Below are 19,444 nucleotides of genomic sequence, written 5' to 3' on the forward strand. Positions count from 1 at the left end.
TTTTTCGAGACAGGGTTTCTCTGTGTAGCCCTGGCTATCCTGGAACTCATTTTGTAGACCAGGCTGGCCTCAAACTCAGAGACCCGCCTGCCTCTGCCTCCCGAGTACTGGGATTAAAGGCGTGCACCACCACCGCCCGGCTCCTCCCCAAACTTTACTACCATTTTTGCTCCAGTGAATTTGCATTTCAGTGATGGGTACTGCCTAGGATAGATAGCAGCAGGGTTTGTGGACTCTGCCCCAAAGGATGCCCCGCCCCAGCAGGTTCCCTGGCCCTTTGCTGGCCTAGCCTTACTTCTTGGCCTGTTAGAAGAGCGAATGCATGTCTCTGAGGAGAGGATGTCTGGATTAATGTTGGATTAGATGCTGCAAAGCCTTCCTGTGTATCACCATTTAAAAATAAGTTTCCTGGGTCTGGAGAAATGGCTCAGTGGCTAGGCAGGACTTGCTGCTCTTCCAGAGGACACTGGTTCAGTTCCTAGCACCCCATGTCATGTGGCTCATAAGCACCCGTAACTCCAATTTCAGGGGATTTTAGAACCCTCTTCCGGTCTCCATGGGCATATATATGGTATACAGTTGTATACACACTAAATGTAGAACTTCATTAAAAACAAGTTTAAAAACAGTTTTGCTGGCAAGTCTGTCCTTGGTCTCATTCCACTGAGAACTTGAGAGCAGCATCTTGTGGTAGAAGCTTCGGTCCTGGTTGCTTGGGCATCCCCCAGGTGGGGACTGCTTTGAATGAAGCTGTCTAGCCAGGCAGAAGGCTGGGGACATAGCCGAGAGGGAAAAGACAATATTGGACAGCAATGGACTTTGGAGCACCTGTGGGGAGTATTCCCCTCTTACCCCTCACAGGTCCTAGAATTTGTTAACGGAGGAGGGCAAACCATCCAGCGGTTCTTCAAGGGAGTTGAGAGACTTTGTGGGTCAGACAAGTCCTCAGCCACAGACAGATATGAGGACAGCCAAGTGGGCGAAGCTGATGTCGTCATCTAGGGGTGACACTTCTGCGGAGGAGAAAGGTTGTGGCTCCCATCACTCATGAGAACTGGGGAGCTGAGGCATTAGTTCACTGTGCTCTATAGCATTCGTCCGGTCTCTGAGCAGCATCACGGTGTGCCATTGACCTTATTAACCCTTTCATGTTTGTCACTGATGGATGGATGGATGGATGGATGGATGGATGGATGAAGTACCTTTTTCTTTAAAGGCGTGGCAGGCTCTGCCCACACCTATTTAAGGCTCCCACAGCCTGAGTTGCTGCCCAAGAGGTGTCCATGGAGGCTGCCCTTACTTGCTGACTTCTGTGCCCCCTTCCCACAGTGTGTGTCCAAGTCTCACACCTAGTTTCCCATTAACAACAGAACATGGAAAGAAGAAGAAATGGAAAGCTGGGACATCTGTGACCACTCAGAGGTCCTCGAACTGGGACATTCTGTCTATCTGGAGGGAAAGGAGGGGGATGATGACTGGTGACCTGTATACTAAGAAAATGAGGTCACTAGGTACAGCCATTTAAAGTCCTTATCCCCTGTCATAAAATAGTATGTAAACAAGTAGTAGATATTAGCAAACATTTGTTTTCTCTAGTCCCCAATCTTCTAGCTCAGTAGGCGTGGTGTAGCCAGTGAGGTTCAAAGGCTGGTGCATGGTGGGTCCTGACAGGGATTCCCTCAGCTCTGGGACCCAGAGCCAAAGAGATGGAAATTGCTCAGATGTGATGGGGAAGAGCCGCTGAAAGACAGCGTAGGCATCACTCTGTCTTTTGATTCCTGTGGCATTTTAGCCCATGAAGGAAGTACCTGGCAGGACATCGAAGCGGGAAAAGTCACCAGAACCAGAAAGAGGAGATTGATGAGCGAAGTGGGAACTGCTGTGGGTCTGCTTTCTTGTGACATGCACGTGCAGGACTGATCTTGAGGCGAAGGAAGCGTATTCAGACTCCGTTAGATAGGGCTCAAGCAGCCCGCCAAAGACCAAGCGTCAGAAGGAGTGGGAGAGGGTTTCTCTCATTCACTCGGACCGTCAGCCATCAAGGTTTAAGGGCCTCCCACGGCTCTGAAGCTGTACTAAGGAAGAGGATGAAAGATAGGGCTTAGGCCCAGCTCAAGAGATGCTGTTCACTGCGTGGCAGGGAAGCCGGCCATATTGGTTTCCCAGTGTGATGAGCAGGACACAAAAGCTACTTCTGAAATAATGCAATTCCCAGAGGGAAGGCTGGAGACCTGGGCCTCTGTAAAGTGCGCAGACTTGGCCATTCCAGAGGAATATGTTCTTTTGGTTTTATTTTCTTTTGGTTTGTTGTTTTGAACATCTGTGTACCCCAGACTCCCTTCCAAACACCTTACAAGTTTCAACCAGATGATGAGCCTATTACTTTTTGGAGTTACTACCAATCCCATGATCTTCATTTAATAAGTGGATACTTTGATATACAGTAGTAGATATTCTTTTGGTCTTATTTTTCCCAGAGAGTTTGCATTCCATAGCAGGTAGGTTATGGGCTGGACTGGGTGGTGTCTACTCTGAGCCAAATCCCAGTGCACACATGTGCCCTTTTAGATAGATCTTGGGCGCCGAACTGTTTCTAATGGAGAATCAATTGGCCGCCACTCAAACGTGTGAAGCGTCCTCTGTATTGGAAGCCTGCCTTACCTTTCCTGCCATGATCATCAGACTGCCCTTGCCTATGCGTCACCTGGAAGGTTTGCTGAGACCCATGTCTCCAGGCTTCACCTTCAGAGTTTCTGTTGACCTGGACAGAGCCTACAAACCTCCAAGTCCCAGGTTTCCTAGGAACGTTGATGCTGGGCAGTCTGCAGCTGCTCTTGTAGAGTGTCTGCCGCAAGCCAAACATCCCTGGGCAAAGAAATTGCCAAGTTCTTGGTGGGACACCTCCCCCCACCCTTTAATGGCCAGGAATAAAGGAAGGGCCCAGACTCTTGAGCATATCGTCCTTGTTCGTTATCTTTGTGAGAACTCAGGCTCCTCCAGCAGCCATGGGCCTCCGAGCAGAGGCTTTCGCCACTCGCAACTTCCATGAGGAACAACCATTCTGCAGACCAAAGCTGGATCTCGGCCTCAAGAATGGCAGTTGGATCTCTGTGAGAACATCAGATGTCAGGGTTCAGGCTCGTCTTTCTAGTCTACTGGACAGTACTGAGACCCTTCCGTGGGAGGCCCCTTGTGGCCTTTAAATGCTGCTGAGGTTGTGAGGATTCTAATCTTCAGGGATAGTACAGTCGAGGGAAGCCAGCAGTCTCCCAGAGACTCTCTTCCCCCCACCCCCCAGCCCAGGAGATACTCCTGTCTTTGAGCCCATGCCCAGTGGAGTGACTAATCGATGTCCTCCACTCTGCTGGACAATTAAGAGAAGCAGGAGAAGGAGGGAAAAAGTCTTCAGTTAGACCTAATTTGGCACCATATTGTTTTCTGTTAATCTATTTTGCTTTCTGTCCGTCTGTCCCAAGGGATGGGTGCCTCGCTGCTTGCTGAAGCATGCATAACTAATGTCCTCATTAAGGGCTGATCTGTTTATCAGGACCATGCTAGGAAGCCTGGCTGCCAAACCTAGGCACAAGCTGGGGGCTGTTCCCTCCCTCTGGGCCTTAGCCCCACCTCATTAAGCCGGTCCCGGCTATTGATTGGGAGCCTGTGTTTGGAAGAGTCTTACTTACTCCATGCATTATCTTGACAGGTTGATCAGACCTGATTGAGAACCTCTTAAAGGAACGAACAGCTGTAATGGGAAAGTTGGACTCTGTCATCCGTTAGGATGATTCTGGAAGCAAGAAGAACACGGCTGACATCTTGGAGCAATTGTATTTACAATTAACATGGCTGAAAACGATTGCCTCTATTGATCCCCCCTTCCTGCAATTACAGCCCCATTGTTTACATTCCAGCACTTCAGTTATAAAAAGGAAATTCAATAATTATTGCATTATTTAAAGTTAAAGTGGCACAGAGTTTGCTGGCTGCGCTCGCTGGTTGATTTAACGTTCAGTAAAATCCATGCTGAGCTCTCCATCTTGAGGCCGGCAGTATCGGCTTTTAATGAGACGGGGGGGGGGGGGGCAGGGGGGGGGGGAGCTCCGTGTGCTGGTTGTTTGTCTGGGTTATCTATTGGGGGGCGGTCCTGAAAGCAGAGTGGAGAAACTAGCATGTCATGGTCCGTGAAAACGGTCCCTCTTGCCATGTGGCCATCTAGCCTGCAGGTGGCCTTGTCTTGGTCTCTTGGCAGGCACTTGGATCTATTCCCTACAAACAGGTTTCTTTTACCTTGTTGCTCCCTGTCCCCCTTCCTGTTCCCCTTCCTGTTCCCTTCGGCCGACCGACCATCAGCAAAAAGTAGTGGACTCTGAGGAGAAAGGATGGGCTGTTAACAGTGGGTGGGAAGATCCCCACCAGATGTGTCAGCAAGTTTCTCTCTGTCCAGTTCCCATTTTCCCCTTTCAAGGGAGAAATTGAATTAAAAAGAAAAAAAAATCACAAACTGCTTATGAGTAAGTTTGTCCCATGGATGTTCCCTATCCCTGCTCTCTGGCTTGCTGGCCGCCCCTGGCCTCTCTCATCATGAAGGTGGTAATGGTGGAGCTCGGGAGGAGGCACCAAGTTTTAGATACCAAATTCACGTTCTCAGCAGCAGCAGCAGCAGCAGCAGCCAGGAAGTGGAAGAGCATGGGAGGGATCTTAAAGATGCTTCTTTTTATTCCCTATTGGTTGAGAGTCACTGTGGGCTTGGTTCCAAAGAGCATCTGTTGGTGGGGTGGGTACCCCTAGCAGGAAGGCAGAGCAGAGGAGGAAACCAGCCACACCCTCCACTTCCCTGCCACCTGTCCTGGTTCCTCCCACAGCCCCAGGGAACTTTAGACTACAGGAGTGACAGGCCAGAGGAAGATAAATAGAGGCAGTTGTGACTTTTATGGAAGTTGTAAAGCAGGCCAGTAGTGGGCAGCTGTGCCCCAGTGACTTTTTCATGGGGGGCGGGGAGGTGAATTCTTGCATGTAGGTCTTGCATGATGTACCCGACAAGCTCTTCGAGACTCCAAACTTCCCTTCAGGAAAACGGCAGAGTACAGAGATTTGAGGCCTTGGAAGTCGGGAGGAAGACTGTGGGATGACTCCCATGTTTTCTCACCTGGGTCTCTTTTTTTCCCCCCACTCTGATGACTGTTGTCCAAGCCATAGCCTCAGCACTGGCATCTGATTATAAATTCTGGCTGAATTAGAGCCATGCCACCCACGTTGGAGAGCCACTGAGTTAAAACATTAGTTGCATCACCAACATCCAGGCCTGTGGTGTGGCACCCACCTGTCAGGTGTGAGGAGGCAGGATCTGGGCTCGCAGTGTGATGATCACAGCGGTGCCAAATGTTCAGACAGCCCTTCGCATTTTCCAGGTTTTTCCACTTAAGGCTTCTCACACGGCTCGATCAATGGCCTCCGTGGAGGCGCGGCACGTGTGAATGCCTCCACTTTACAGATGGAGCCATAGCACCTGTGTGGACTGCCAGGCAGCCTTTCGCCCTGCCTCTGCCATGTGGATTTTCATGGTGTCAGAGAGACAAATAAGCGAGCCCCTCAGAGTGTAGTTAGGAGTGAGGGAAGTGTGCCTCCCAGTCACGCCATCTAAGCAGTGTCCTCTCTGTCCTCACCTGGGATAGCCACAGACTTGATTAAGAACAGGACCCTTGATTTTTCACCAATAGACAAAGGGATGGACGAACATGTGGCAAGGGCCTGGGCTACCTACACCTGCAGCAGGGCATTCTGGGTAAAGCTCTTCCAGTAAACACAGAGCATCTCTTCACTGGGGGGAAAATCCCATGTGTTCAGGCTCTCCCGACCACAGCGTAAACTCTCTGTGTTACAGTTTCTTCACTGTTAACTTTGGCCTCCCCTTTTGGATCCAGGAAGCCGTGAACGTAGGTTGTACTGAGGGAAATGTTAAGTAGTTCCCTTCTTAATCCCAAAGATTAACAGGCTTGAAGAACGCAAACAACAGTAGCCTTAATTGTCAGAAAAGCTAACTGTTTATCAGGTATCGTTAATAAGCATGTTCTGTGCATCTTACTGTTGAGTGCCCCCCCCCAGCTGTGGGATGAGGAGGTTTGGATACTGAGGGGTACAGAGGCCTCCCAGGCTCACAGTGAGGGTCTTCTGCTGGACCGCTATTCAGCCACAGTGTATCTCGGAGCCAGCATTATCAACAGGAGATGAACGAGGAGCAGAACAGTCTTGTGACTCTTATATTTTGTGTGATGACGTATATCTTTGAGGGCTGGGGAGTCATTGCCAAGGAAGGTGACCATCTCAGTGAACCAAGGAGGCCCCAGTTGTCAGGACTTTGTCCTGGTGAAGGTTGGCAGTTCCAGGGCCTGGGGCAGGCCATAGGCATTTCCTGAAGGATGGTCAGTCCATTGTTAGCCTTACTAGGACCCCTCTTTTGAGAATTTTCCTCACAGGGAAAGATGTATATATGGACTTTATGCTAAGGTACCAGGATGCCGCAAGCGTCCATATTTGTATTTTTTTTTCCAGAAATATTCGCTCCCAGGCCGACAGTGAACAGAGGGTTGCAGATTTATATATGCATATTCTTAGGTTTTAGTGTCCAGCAGAAGGTTGCTGAGATTTAGGGACCATGCAGTGTTCACATAGGGGAAAGATTCGGCAGTCAGGCATCTCAGCCTGGATCCTGGAGTTTGGAAATAGAGAAGAAGCACTCTGGTGGCTTGTTCTGGGGCGTGAGGAGTCTGGCCTAGAAACCAGAAAATAGGGCAGAGCCACCCAAACAATTGATCTAGGGGCCATTTTTACTTCCTTTGCTTTTTTTTTTTTTTTTCTCCTTATAAATCATATCTTACGGCGTCTGTGGGGCTCCTACGGTGAAATAGGGCTAAATTAGCATGCGCCAAGGACGAGGGCACCAGTGGATGAAAAGCCAAGATCAAACAGGAAATATGTATATATTTAGGCTAACCTTTCACGCGTCATGCCGAAAATGTGACATTCGGTTTGAGACTTAACCTCAATGATTTAAAAAAAACAAAACAAAAACGCCCTCACCCCTGGACGCATCTCATCCGAAAGGGCTCTTTCTGTAGGCGCTCAATGTGAGAGTCTGGGCCTGGGGTGCCTCTCGTTCCAGAAAGGCCCTTCAGATGGGGGCTGAGCCCAACTGTAGGCTCTTGGAATCCTGTCCCAGGTTCAGGTCCTCTCTGTCTGCGGAACGTGGAGAGACCCGAGGGCAGTCACGTGGCCTCTCTCGGTGTTGGATTCCTTCCGGGACAGGAGTCTGCTGTTCTGGGCCTTACAGCTTCCACTTTCAGTGTTGGAGCATTCTCGAGCTAAGCTGGGCTCCTTGTTTATGTTCCCAGTTACCCCCCCCCCATCTGATTTTCTAGGGGAGATTTTAATACTGTACCCCGACTTCACCCACGTACCGGAAGCCCTCGGTACGTCATCATTAGTGCTCCGGCCTTCTCGGAGGCTGTTCAGTAAGGGCCCTTCCTCCCTCCCACCCACCCGGGAGTCTCCAGCTTTGTAGATGGAGAACAGTTACAGGCTCCCCCCTCACCTGCTCTCACTGAGGTGCCCTTCAGACCCCAGCAGATGACTAGGAGGAGTGGGGACAGACCACCATGAGGTTTGTTTTCAGTGAGCAAGAGTGGGGTTCCCTGGCGTAGTGGGTTCCCTGGCATAGCGGGTTCCCTCTCGTAGCAGGTTCCCTGCCATAGCGGGTTCCCTGGGATGGATGTCTAGAAGTCTCCGCCGCTCTCGTCAGAGAGCTTTGCCATTTCTTTCCCTTACCCTCAAAATAGTTACATGGTGTGTGCTCTGAAGTGTGGTGAGAGGGTGTTTTGGGGTGTACTGGTAACAACAGGTGTTTCTCCCCAAAGACTCGTCTGTTGTGAAGTGTGTGTGTTTGTGTGTGTGTGTGGCCAAGTGCACGCGCAATGCCCATTTTTACTTTAAGGGGGCAGCCGTGACCAAACCTGATCAATATTTTACATCCCATGCATGAAGAACCAGATGTTAGAAGTTTCCTTTTTCTGACTAGGAGGAGGTAGCTGGGGGTGTGGAGGGGGGCTCTCCAGATTTATAGAAATCAATGTTCTCTGACAGAAGTTGGTTAGTTTTTCCTGGGAAAGAAGTAACAGGAGCATATATTTTTTTTTCTGCCGTGATGAATTATATTCTAACGAGCCCTCTTTGGCTTTCCACCTTCAGCCAGGGGTGAGCTCGTACAACATATTAATGGGTAAGACTCCCACAGCGCGTGCAGCCTGGTCTCCAGTCCTCCCTTCCTTCTTTAAATACTAGCTTGAGATTTGTATGCACAACTACAGGCCAGGTTCCCTCCGTGGGGAGGGAGGGCACTCGTTCTTGACCCGAATCGAGTCATGGAGACCCGTGCAGGAACTTGGGTATTCCCGTGGGAGGAGCACCATGCTCCCTATGACCGGGATGAGTGCTGTAGAGTACAGCGAGCCAGGAATTATTATCAGGTGGAGTCACATGAAGAACCACCTCCTATATGTTCAGCTTGGGATGCCAACTGGCTGGCACGTGCTAGTCCCATCTCCAGTGGCTCCCCATGGTGCCCGCCTGGTCATCCATGGCTGCCCAGTGGTCCTTTAGAGAAGTCAGAGAGAGATCGACCTTTTCTGCTTCCAAGTACGAGTTGCGCCGGGCACTTGCTTCTCTCCTAGAGGAGTCTTCTGTTGTAAGCCACTCTGCCTTTGTGGTGCTTCTAAGCTTAGTCTTTGCACCTTTCATTTATGCAGTGTACCATTCATCTGCCCGCCCTCCCACCCACCACCCATCCATTCATGCGATTTACTATCCATCCACCCACCCACCCACCTTCCCACCCATTCACCCATTCATTGATGGTTTCTACTGGCAATCCATCCGTGCACCCACTCACCTACCCGTTCATTCACGCAGCTTACAGTCTTGTCTGTCCACCCACCCATTCACACGTTCACCTGCTATGGATGGAAACAGAGCCCTGGTCTCTTGTTAGGAGAGTATTCTACTGCTGAGCCACACCTCCGGCTCCTGTAGATAGAGCTCTTTAACAAGTGGGACTTGGAGAAAATCAAGGAGAGCTTTACTGCCTGGCATTCAAGGGTGCAGGGCCCAGAAAGTGTAGATGGTCCTGGGTTTCACTGTTCGCCTTTTTGCAGGGTGACTTTGTATTTTCTAGTTGGACACCTTGCTATCTGTGCTGTTTTCTACAGGGTGCTAAGAGGCACGTGGATTTCAGAGTTTGAGTGTCATAGTCAAGCAGTAGCATTATTAGGACTGAAAGGATCTTGTCCCCTGGCTTCTGGCAGATGCTCTGAATGGGTGCCTTGGCTGCTGTTGCGGCTACCTTGGGATTTCCCTGATGTGGTTGTTTTTCAGTCTTAGGGGTTGTAGATACTTAGACTCAAACCCAAACAGACCCCAGCAAATGGGCTCCACCGCCATCATCCTGTGAGTCTCAAGGGATCCTAACAGTGCACACTCACCACAGATGAAGCTCTCGCTCCGTTCTGTTCAAACCACCCATGCGACCTGACAAGGAAGAGTTGGGGGGAGGGGAGGGAAAGAATTAAACAAGACTCGGGTCCCCTCTGCCCCAATGGGAGAACTCCAGGAGAGAGAAAGAGAGAGAGAGAGAGAGAGAGAGAGAGAGAGAGAGAGAGAGAGAGAGAGAGAGAGCATCCCTTGGGGAATTCAGGATTTGCGTGGGAGAAAAATTTCCTGCCTGGCGAGGAGAGCAAGAAGCCTGAGAGGAGGTAGCTCTGTTATTGAGTGCACCAGTGGGATTTGTGCCTTGGTGGATTCTTCATATATTACAGTGAATTTAATTAAATACATTGTGATCCCAATTGAGGGTATTCTAATTAGCTGGGTCAGGAACAAATTATTCTCCCTCCTTCTCCAAATGAAAACATCTCTGCTCTTCTGCAGGGAAGGCATGTCCTTGGCTGCCTGACTTGCCCCATGGAGTCCTCTTCAGTCTTAGGCCCCACCCGCCCCTGCCGCCTTGCATCGGGGCAGGTTCCCAGGGTGGGACTCTGGGGGAGAGGCAGTGTCCCCTAGTGAGGAAGACAGAATCTGGGCAGCAGGGCCGAGGGGTGGACACACTCCCGGCTGGGGAGTCACTGGATGGTGTGCGGGGCTCAGACAGGGATCACTCTGCTGCTGCAGGCCCTGGGTCCTTGTTGACTTCAGGTTGGACAAGAAAAGAAATAACAGGAATAAGTACGGGGCTTGTTACATGCAGGTAAGCACCAGCGGCCCCAGGGTGTGGAAGGAAAATGGATCTTTGGAAATCTGAATGCTGGGGGGGAAGATGTGTGCGTGTGCATGCGCATGTGTGTGCATGCGTGTGCATTTGTATGTGTACGTTTGTGTGTGTGTGTGTGTTTGCCCTATTACTATCAGTAGATGGGACTGTGGCTCAGGCCTCCCTGTTTCCTTTTATTCTTTCCTACATGATTTGTGATGGGTGGCCATTTCCTTGTCCAAAATGCTCCGCCAATGGCAGACAAAAGCGAAAACTGAAGGCAGTTTTACGGGTTGCCGCTTACCAACGTAAGCTCCTCAACAGAATGGTTCTGAGTTATCTTCTTACGCAAGAACTCCCAACGTGATGTTTATTTCAGTTCAGGACATATGAGGCCTGAGTACCCCAAAGCCCCTGGGTTTGAGGACAGAAAGACAATTTGACTTCTCAGTTCCAGGTCGACCCTTTAGGTCTTAGCCTCCTTTCTTCTGGCTCAGAGACTCAGAGCCGGCTGGGATGGCACTGTCACCTCTGCGTTATAATACTATCTTTCAAACTCAGTACATGGCTGCAAGGATGTCCTCTTCCCTGGGGAACCGTGGGGGGTTAGGAGTTAAGGCTCTGTGAACCTGGCTAGATTGTCGTGCCAGCAAAATCTCTTGACCAAATGTGACAGTCTGGACCCTGGGTTTTTCTGTTCTTGCTCTGTTTTGTTTTGTTGTTGTTTCCTGTTTGCTTTTAGGCCCTCGGTTTTAATTGAGGCTTTAATAAGCATTATTTTGTTAGTCTTCCGTGACCCAGGCAGAATAGTAGTTTCTATGGTCTCTGCTTCCAGTCCCAGGTCACACCCTTACTCCCAGGAAGATCCCACTGGGAAGTTTAGTTTTTTTTCAAGAAGCTTCCTTCAGAGAATAGCTGCTTCAGACCCTCCTCCTCTTTGAGGTGTGCGCCCCCCCCCCCCAAAAAAAAAAGATTGTCTTGTTTCGAACCCTTTCTCTGTCTTCTGCTAAGTCTTGTCTCAGAGGAGAGACACTGAAGATAAACAATGGGGAAGAAAAAAGCACAGAGCAATTTATCTCCAGAAGGTTCTTATTTTTGGTTGCATTTCCCATGAAGCTCTTTCTGCCTCCTGGCTGTGGAGTAGCTCTGGAGAATCCCTTACTTGCAGGGGCTCTCATGGTCCCACCCCCACACCCCCAATCGGCACAGGTTTTTTGTTTTTGTTTTTGTTTGTATTGTTTTTGTTTTGTTTTTTTCCTAGTAAACTTGCTGCAGTACCTTGTTGGTACACCCCAATTTCTCCATCTGAGCATGTGCGAACTTTTGGGATTTCCCCCACTCTCCCGGCAGACGTAAGATGTGAGCCTGTGAGCACAGGAGCCCCCAGGGCAGTGTCATCAGATAGGATGCACTGGTACAGCCACTCTGTTACACTCAGTGTCAGGAAGTACACAGTGTTCTGAGCATTCTGGCTCTGCCATGCTTTGCCTCACTAGTTGGACAATGGGAGTATCCCTCCCCTTCCCCACGGGATCAGAAACCGCCATCAAGGCGTGGACATTGCCCAGGCCCCTTGGGATTAGGAAGGAGACTTTTGTCACAAGGCCGTCCGGAGGCTTTTGCTTGTCCAGGCCCTGGTGACCAGATTTGAAATCGAGGAGGAGGAGGAGGAGCAAGAGGGATGGTCCATCAATCACACAAAGCACGTGAGGCCTTTACGCCATCTGTACTTCTTCTCTGATGCTGGCTGTGTGGTGTAGGAGAGGCAAGAGGAGTTCTAGCTCTTTCTCTGCCTATAGCTGGGTTACTTGAGGTCAGCCACTTAAGCTTTGTGGACTGTGTGCCTGCTTCAATGTACACTGAATGGGTAAACTCCCTCTTCCTATCAACATAGTCTGAAGTAAGGCATGCCCTTTCTACACTAGGAACAAATCAGTCCCCTGTTACTCGCTGCCTGGGGTCTCCCATTTCCTCCCAGGAGGTCCAAGAACATGGCGGATTCTTCTCTTGGACGCCTTTCAGTCTCCCAGACGCAGCGGGATGGCTTCTGTGGACTGGTTCTGTGACGCCCGCTCTTCTTGCACGCCTGCTTCCACCCACCTGTGCTCTGCTTCCTCTTGGCTCCTGGGCTTGCACGCTCTGGAGTCAGTGTTGTATCTGCCAAACAAAATAGGAACATAATTAGGACCAGTGGTACTGACCAGTGATGAACCGTGTGACCTTTCCATATTGCACTTCTGGCTTTGTTTAGTTTTGAGGCATGAGCTCACTATGTAGACCAGGCCAGCTCTGAGCTTCTGATCTTCCTGCTTCTCAGCCACCAGATGTTAGGACTATATATAGGTATGCACCATCATGCCCAGCTAAGCTAATTTTAATTTTTACCCCCCTTTCCTCCTAGATAGTCTTATATAGCCTATTTTGCCGCAAACTCCTATGTAACCAACAGTGACCTTGAACTTCCGACCCCGCTACCCGCACTCCTGAGTGCTAGGATCACAGCTGAACACCACTACTCCCTAAATTCACAGCTTCATATACGCTAGACAAGCACCTACCAACTGAGCCACACTGTTAGCTCTGTCACTTGAAATACTGAAAAAATTATTGAGCTGTTTTTATTATGAAATTGGCCAGATGTGTACTTTGATTATACATGACCAACTCAGGGTACTTTACAGGTGGGTAGACAATGAGCTGCTACCAAAGCAGGGATTGGGGGTAGGGGGCATGTTGTCTATGAAGGTCAGACGGCAATTTTTTCTTAGTCTTTTGTGGGTCATAAGTCTGTGTCACTCTGATGCCTCTGAAAGGTCTAGAAATTGTATGTCTGTCAGCAGACCTAGCAGTGTTCTAATAAAACTTTATTGATGAAAACAGGCAGTGGCTCAGGTTTAGTCTCAGGCCACAGTTTGCCCACCTCCACTCTGGGATATGAAAGGGTGGGCCTACTGTTAACAGGCACCATGGACAAAGCTACCTGGAATGGGCCATGTGGAAAGGACAGGTATATACATGCATACACACACACACACATACACACACACACACACACATATATATATATATGTAAACACATACATACTTTATATATATATATACACACATATCCATATATACATACGTATACATATATACACACATATATACATATATACACATACACATATATACACACATATAAATATATACATATACACACATACACATATACACTATATATTTTATATATATATATATATATATATATATATATATATATATATACACACACACATATACACACATATATCAATCAGCATGCTATTTAACCCTATAAGTACTTCCGGAGAAGAAAACACTGGAGAAGAAGAAGATACCTCATATAAGGAGCCTCACCAATAGCTATCATGTCCCATGTTCCCTAGTTGACACACACCTCCCTGTGGCCCATGCAGTCCAGGTTTGGCTTGTGCCATGGTGTGTCTTGAAAGCCTGACCAAGGCCGTGTCACTGTCCTCTGTCCCTGCAGCACCTGCAGCAGCATGAGAGTGGCGTGGAGGGCGAGAGCTGCTACTACCACTGTGTCCTGTGCAACTACTCCACCAAGGCCAAGCTCAACCTCATCCAGCACGTGCGCTCCATGAAGCACCAGCGCAGCGAGAGCCTGCGCAAGCTGCAGCGGCTGCAGAAGGGCCTCCCAGAGGAGGACGAGGACCTGGGCCAGATCTTCACCATCCGCAGGTGCCCCTCCACTGACCCAGGTGAGACCCGTCTCGAGCGAACACGGGGTGGGGGCCTTGGGGGGCTTTGCTGGGAAGGAGCCTCCTGAAGGCTTCCGCTGTGGGCATGCGCAGCTCATCAATGTGGCTGCTGTTCCTTCTGTCTGTCTCTGGCCCCTCCTGGATGAAAGGATTTTGGATTGGTGTCCTTTTAAGAACCACTTTTTGCTAGGCATGTGTGCGTTCAACTCTGAAAGCAGGCCCATGGCAGGTCTTCCCCCCCCCCCCACCCCCAGTCCCCACGTTTCTCCAGCATACACTCTGGGTTCCATTGCTGCTGCAAAGTGCCGCAGTAGATACTACTTGGAGTGAGCCTTGCCTGAGTACTAGGAGTGGTTTGTGGCCCCAAAGCTGGGGCTTCAGAACTGAATTCCAGGGAACATCAAAGCTAACACCACAGGGCCCTTAGTTGTATTTGAAAGGGACTCATTGCCCTTCTGGTTCAGGCTTCCGGGCTTGCCACTACTTATGGATTGTGACCCCTGCGTTGTGTGCTGTTTCTTGCCTTTCTACCTTCTCATCTATAGAGACAACTTTCTCTCTCTCTGTCTGCCATTCCTAGGAACCCTCATTCCCAATAGGACTTCATTTGGTAGGATTCACTCCTCTTTAAAAAGACAGATATTTTTTAACCTTTCTATCCTGTCCCTTAACTTGTCAATACAAGTTAGTCACTTGTTTCTCTCAGAACAATTAAGCGAGACAGGCCTGGTAGTACAGGATTGTAGTCCTGGCAGAGCAGAGACTTGATGAGTTCTAGGCCAGTCTGGGCTACACAACAAGACCTCGTCTCAGAAGCAGAAAGGAAACCCCGCCAAGTTAGGCCGTCCGCATCCCTGCTTTCTAAGGAAATCCTCATGGTTTTTGAAAGAAAAAAAAAAAAAAGTCTTTGCAGCCTATCACATTCTGTCACCTCTGTCTCACTAGGAGCCAATGAAAGAGTTGTGCTCCCTGCAGCACCCCCAGTGAGGTCTCGCCCTTCACTCCCAGGTTCTTTTTCTAGGAGAGAGGAGGAGAATGCTTCTCCTGATGGTTATTGATGCATGTCCATGGTTCTTGGTCCTCGGGTGCTCGGGATGCCAGTGGGTATGGGACCCTGGTCCTTGGTCCCTGTCTCCTGGAAGCTTTACCCTGCTGGTATGGCCACACATGACCCAAGATGTCCCTGGATGTCCCAGCGGTCCCACCTCTTGGGACTCGCTTTTTTTTTTTTTTTTTTTTTGTCATGCCCTTTCTATGATGACATGATCACACGTGAGCTTTCCGGCAGTAACTCACCCTTTGCCTCCTGCAGTCACTCCTCAGCCGATTGCCTCCGTGGAGTGTTCATTGTGAACTGTCAGATCAAGCACGCGTTTGGATAGTTTTCAGTGGTGAAAAATTATATAAACCTTAGGGGGGAGAAGTGGCCCCACCCAACCCCTTCTCCTGGTTGGGACCACCGGTGGCTCAACCTTGTAGTTGTTTCCCTATTTGACCTATCTCTTCCCCTGCGTGCTTCTCTGTAAACCCTCCCATTCTGTACTGTTCATAACCACCTGCATACATGCATGCGCACGCACATACAGGACCCCCCCCCACCCACCTGCCCCCCCCCCCACACAAAGCAAGTACCCTTCAGCTCCCAACACATAGATGTTGGATCCACTTCTGTCCCATGTGCACTCACTCACATGTTACCAGTGTACCACACAACATATCCCTTAGCACGCGCACTATATTCACATATACCACCCCCATGCATGTGCCCCGGGCTCTCTCCCACATATCTCCCCACAGTCCCCTAGGTGTGCTTACCTTGCCACAGCTATCGTCACCCTTGGTGCACACACATGCCAACGGGCACTGCGCCTCCCCCCAGCTCCTGTAGCCTTTTTCCTGTGTGTACCCTTATCCCCCTGCAGACCCCCCTTCCCTCCCCTCCCCTTCCCTTCCCATCTCCTATTAGGATGAAATAATAATTGGGGGTGATATTAATATTCAGTATTTTCATTATGATAACTCTATAAATATTAATCACAGTAGAGCCTTGTAGAGTTTCATAATTTCATTTACCTTCTTGTACAACTTTTTGTTTCCCCTGCTTTCCTGGGTACTCATGATTAATTCATGGCTTACCTAACACAGCCAGAGCAGACATTGCCTAATCTCCGGGTGCTCCGTGCTCCCGTTTTCCTGTCAGCTTAGAGGCATCTTACTAAGCCCCTCCAAAGCCCCCTGAGTTCACCGGCTCTTGCCAGGGTCATCCTGTGCCTCCTTGTCTGCCTTCTCTTTCCAAACACAGCTGCTATCCTGGTGTGACAGGGCACAAGCGCGCGCTCACAGGCCCCCAGGTCAGGATTTTTTTTTTTCTCCCACTGGGATAGTCAAGGTCTCCTGTCTCTGTGAAAAGCATCTTCTCCCACGATGGGAAGTTGGAGGGCTGTGTTGTTGGCAGGGGCCAGGATAGTAATGGCTGTCCCTCGCAGGCCTGGGAAGTATTGTCTCTTGCGGTGTGTTTCCAGGTAGATGCAGTCCTGGTTGGAGTTTTAACTCTTGTTACCTGCAAGATTCCCGCTCATGTCTGACCCCATCCCACTGAGGGTGTGTGCTCTGAGGAGCCACAGTGAGAATGGGCACTTGTGGACACTCCTGTCCCGAAAGCCTGAGGTCTGTGTGTCCCCTGGCTGTGGGATCTCTAGTCCCACCAGAGTCATTTAGCCTTTGTGTGGTCCTACTCTGTCCCTTCCTCACCATTACTCTTGTGTAGTCATTCCACAAGGTTCTCTTCATTCTACCAATATCTGCCTCAAGGTCCCTCTCCCTAAGTTCTTTAGTGTCCCAAACTAAATAAATAGCATACAGCTGCTATCTCACTCAGGTCTGTGGAATGGAGCAGACCCCTCCCCCTCCCCACCCCATTCCCCTTTCTAGTGTGAGACGCCACTTGTGCCGTCTGCGGAACGGCTTTCTTACATGCTACCTTCTGCATTTCCTTTACTTTATTGTGTGTTAGCCTCCCCGACACCCCAAGTATCTGAGCAACTTGAATCAGGTTGATAGACTTCCTTTTCCAAGTTTCCAAATCCTTCGGCATTGCCTTTGGCCCCCCCAGTCATCGTCTGTAGCTGCTCCGACAGCTCCCTCCCTGCCCTGCTTCCGCCCACACACATGTCCAGGGAGGTGCATCCTCCGCTGATGACAACGGCAGCAGAGGATTTAGTAACACGCTGACATGAACAGGAACCCGGTTCTGGTTTAGAAGCCCCCGTAGGAGAAACACATCTTGAAACATAGCCTCCCTCTTCCCGGGGGATTTGCTCTTAAAACTTGAAAGGACATCTTTAAGGAAAGGGACATTCGGGGCTCAGTCGAACGGAGATATTTAAGATTGTCAGCTTCAAATTTGTAAACACAGACCTTGTCGGCACTTCTTGTTCTGTCCTCGTTAAGAGAAAGATCCGGACATGACCCTCAAGCAAGAAGTGTTGTTCACATGCCACAAGAAACACTAGGAAGCCCGTGAGCCCCTTCCAGGTCCCTGCTGACCCTGACTCCCAAACCAGATGGTCATTAGTTGGTCCAGCTGCCTGGAGGGTGTGGCACCAACATCCTGTGATCTGGTTCAACTCTGTCATTCTGTCTCCTTACTTCTCTAACTATAGTCAGTGTCCCACAGAGCCACATGCACAAGCCTTGTAGCAGTCCCTATTTGCTTTGTAAGCCCTCCAGGCTCTCCCAGGTGCCTTCAACAATGGTCAGGAGTCTGCCTTGCTGGGAAGGGCTGCTGGAATGAACTCACGAGGGGCTTCCTCCAGGGAGATGACACTTCTTCCAAGTGTGTATGTTGTGCAGCTCACCCATCTGCTGCTGCTCAGAACCTCTTGGTTTGAGAAAGGAGCAGACATGTAGGCATGCATGAAGGTGCTTCTTCGTCCTTTAGAACTTTCTGGTAACAGTTGACATTGACGCCTGCTGTGACGGGTCCACAGTCTACAAGTGCTCTCAGGGTGAGACTTCAATCATGCAGGCCCTGCCACAGGGTGTAGGTTGGTGGGCCACCATTTCTCAAGTGGTCCTGCTTCTCTTCAGTGCCTTAACCTTAGGTCAACAAGCAGGCCAAGCCCTGTGGGGCTTTTTAGTCAGTTAGTTGTATTTCTGAGGCAATGTCTCTTCTATGAAGCCCTGACGGCCCTAGAATTCACTATATAGACAAGGCTGGCCTTGAACTTGCAGAAGTCCTCCTGCCTCTGCTTCTCGAGTGCTGGGATTATAGGTAGGCACCAACATGCACAGCAATGGAGTCTATAGTAACCCAGGCTGGCAGTTATCTTGCTGGGTTGCCAAGGCGGGTCTTGAACACATAATCTTCCTCCCATTCACCTCTGAGTTCTAGGAATACACCCAGCTCCAAGTCCTGTGTTTTATATATATAGTCTTCTTTCTAACCTCACTTCAAAGAGAAAACACAAGTACCTTGTATTCAGGTGTGTGCATGCACACACACACATGCACACGCACACACATACGCTACATACCCCACATACCCACATGCATCAAGTGTACACACACGTACACACATATTAGAACACTCACCTGGAATTTAATCTCTAGCACTATAACCTACTTGGTATGGCCATTTCCCCATTCCCTTATAAATTTCTCCCTGGAGTTGAGTGGTTTTTGTCTTGTCTTGTTTTTTTCTTTTAATCAACTGGTCTCTTGGCTTGGCTTGGCCTGGCCTTTTTATTTCTCTCCTATCTGCAAGCAGGAACAGGCAGGGAAGCTTTCTCAATGAGTGACATAACTGTCTGCTTTGTCTTGGTTGACCTAGACAACCAAGCTCTAGAAGGATCGGAAAGCTCATGTAGATGTGTCACTTGTAGGACTCAGTTCCTGCTTTGCTTGTTTAAAAGACATTTCTGGCTTCTGCCTGGGAGAAGCTGCAGGTAATTTACTTTATCAGTGTCCTAAGCTTAGAGAATATAAGAGGCCCTTTGTGTTTCTGCTTGGCCTTCTTTTCTTCCTCCTCCTCCTCTTCCTCCTCCTCCTCTTCCTCCTCCTCTCCTACCTCCTCTTCCTGCCCCTCTCCTCCTAGCTTTTCTTACCTCCTTCTCTCCTTAGCTACTTTTTCTTTCACATAGAAGGAGAGCCCCAGGATTTGTGCACTTGTAATTTAATCAAATTGTCCTCCATTGAAGGGAGACTCCTGTACCATTTGTTGAGTTGGGGAGGACACAGCTGAAGTCTTTCAGGGCAGTGTCTTTCGGGGATCGGGTAAGTGAGTGCAGCTTGCTAGGTGATGAGGTGTTTGGGGTGATGCTCTTGACTGAAGCACTTGAGGGCTTCTTTGTGACTCTTCTCTTTAAGCCAAGTTTCAGTGAGTGCACTTGGACTCACTCGGCTCCAG

The 19,444-nt window shown here is 49.6% G+C and overlaps 1 protein-coding gene across 2 annotated transcripts in view; it reads left to right on the plus strand.

Moving 5' to 3' along the window:
* The window catches only part of Zfhx3 (zinc finger homeobox 3), a 348,026-nt gene that overhangs the window by 231,615 nt on the left and 96,967 nt on the right, over positions 1-19,444 (plus strand). For both annotated transcript variants that reach the window (XM_029480865.1, XM_021169308.2), the window contains one exon: positions 13,806-14,037. In XM_029480865.1, the coding sequence (XP_029336725.1) occupies positions 13,806-14,037 (232 nt within the window). The remainder of the gene's footprint in view (positions 1-13,805; positions 14,038-19,444) is intronic.

Source organism: Mus caroli, chromosome 8 (genome assembly GCF_900094665.2).
Source record: "Mus caroli chromosome 8, CAROLI_EIJ_v1.1, whole genome shotgun sequence".
NCBI classification, from domain to species: domain Eukaryota; kingdom Metazoa; phylum Chordata; class Mammalia; order Rodentia; family Muridae; genus Mus; species Mus caroli.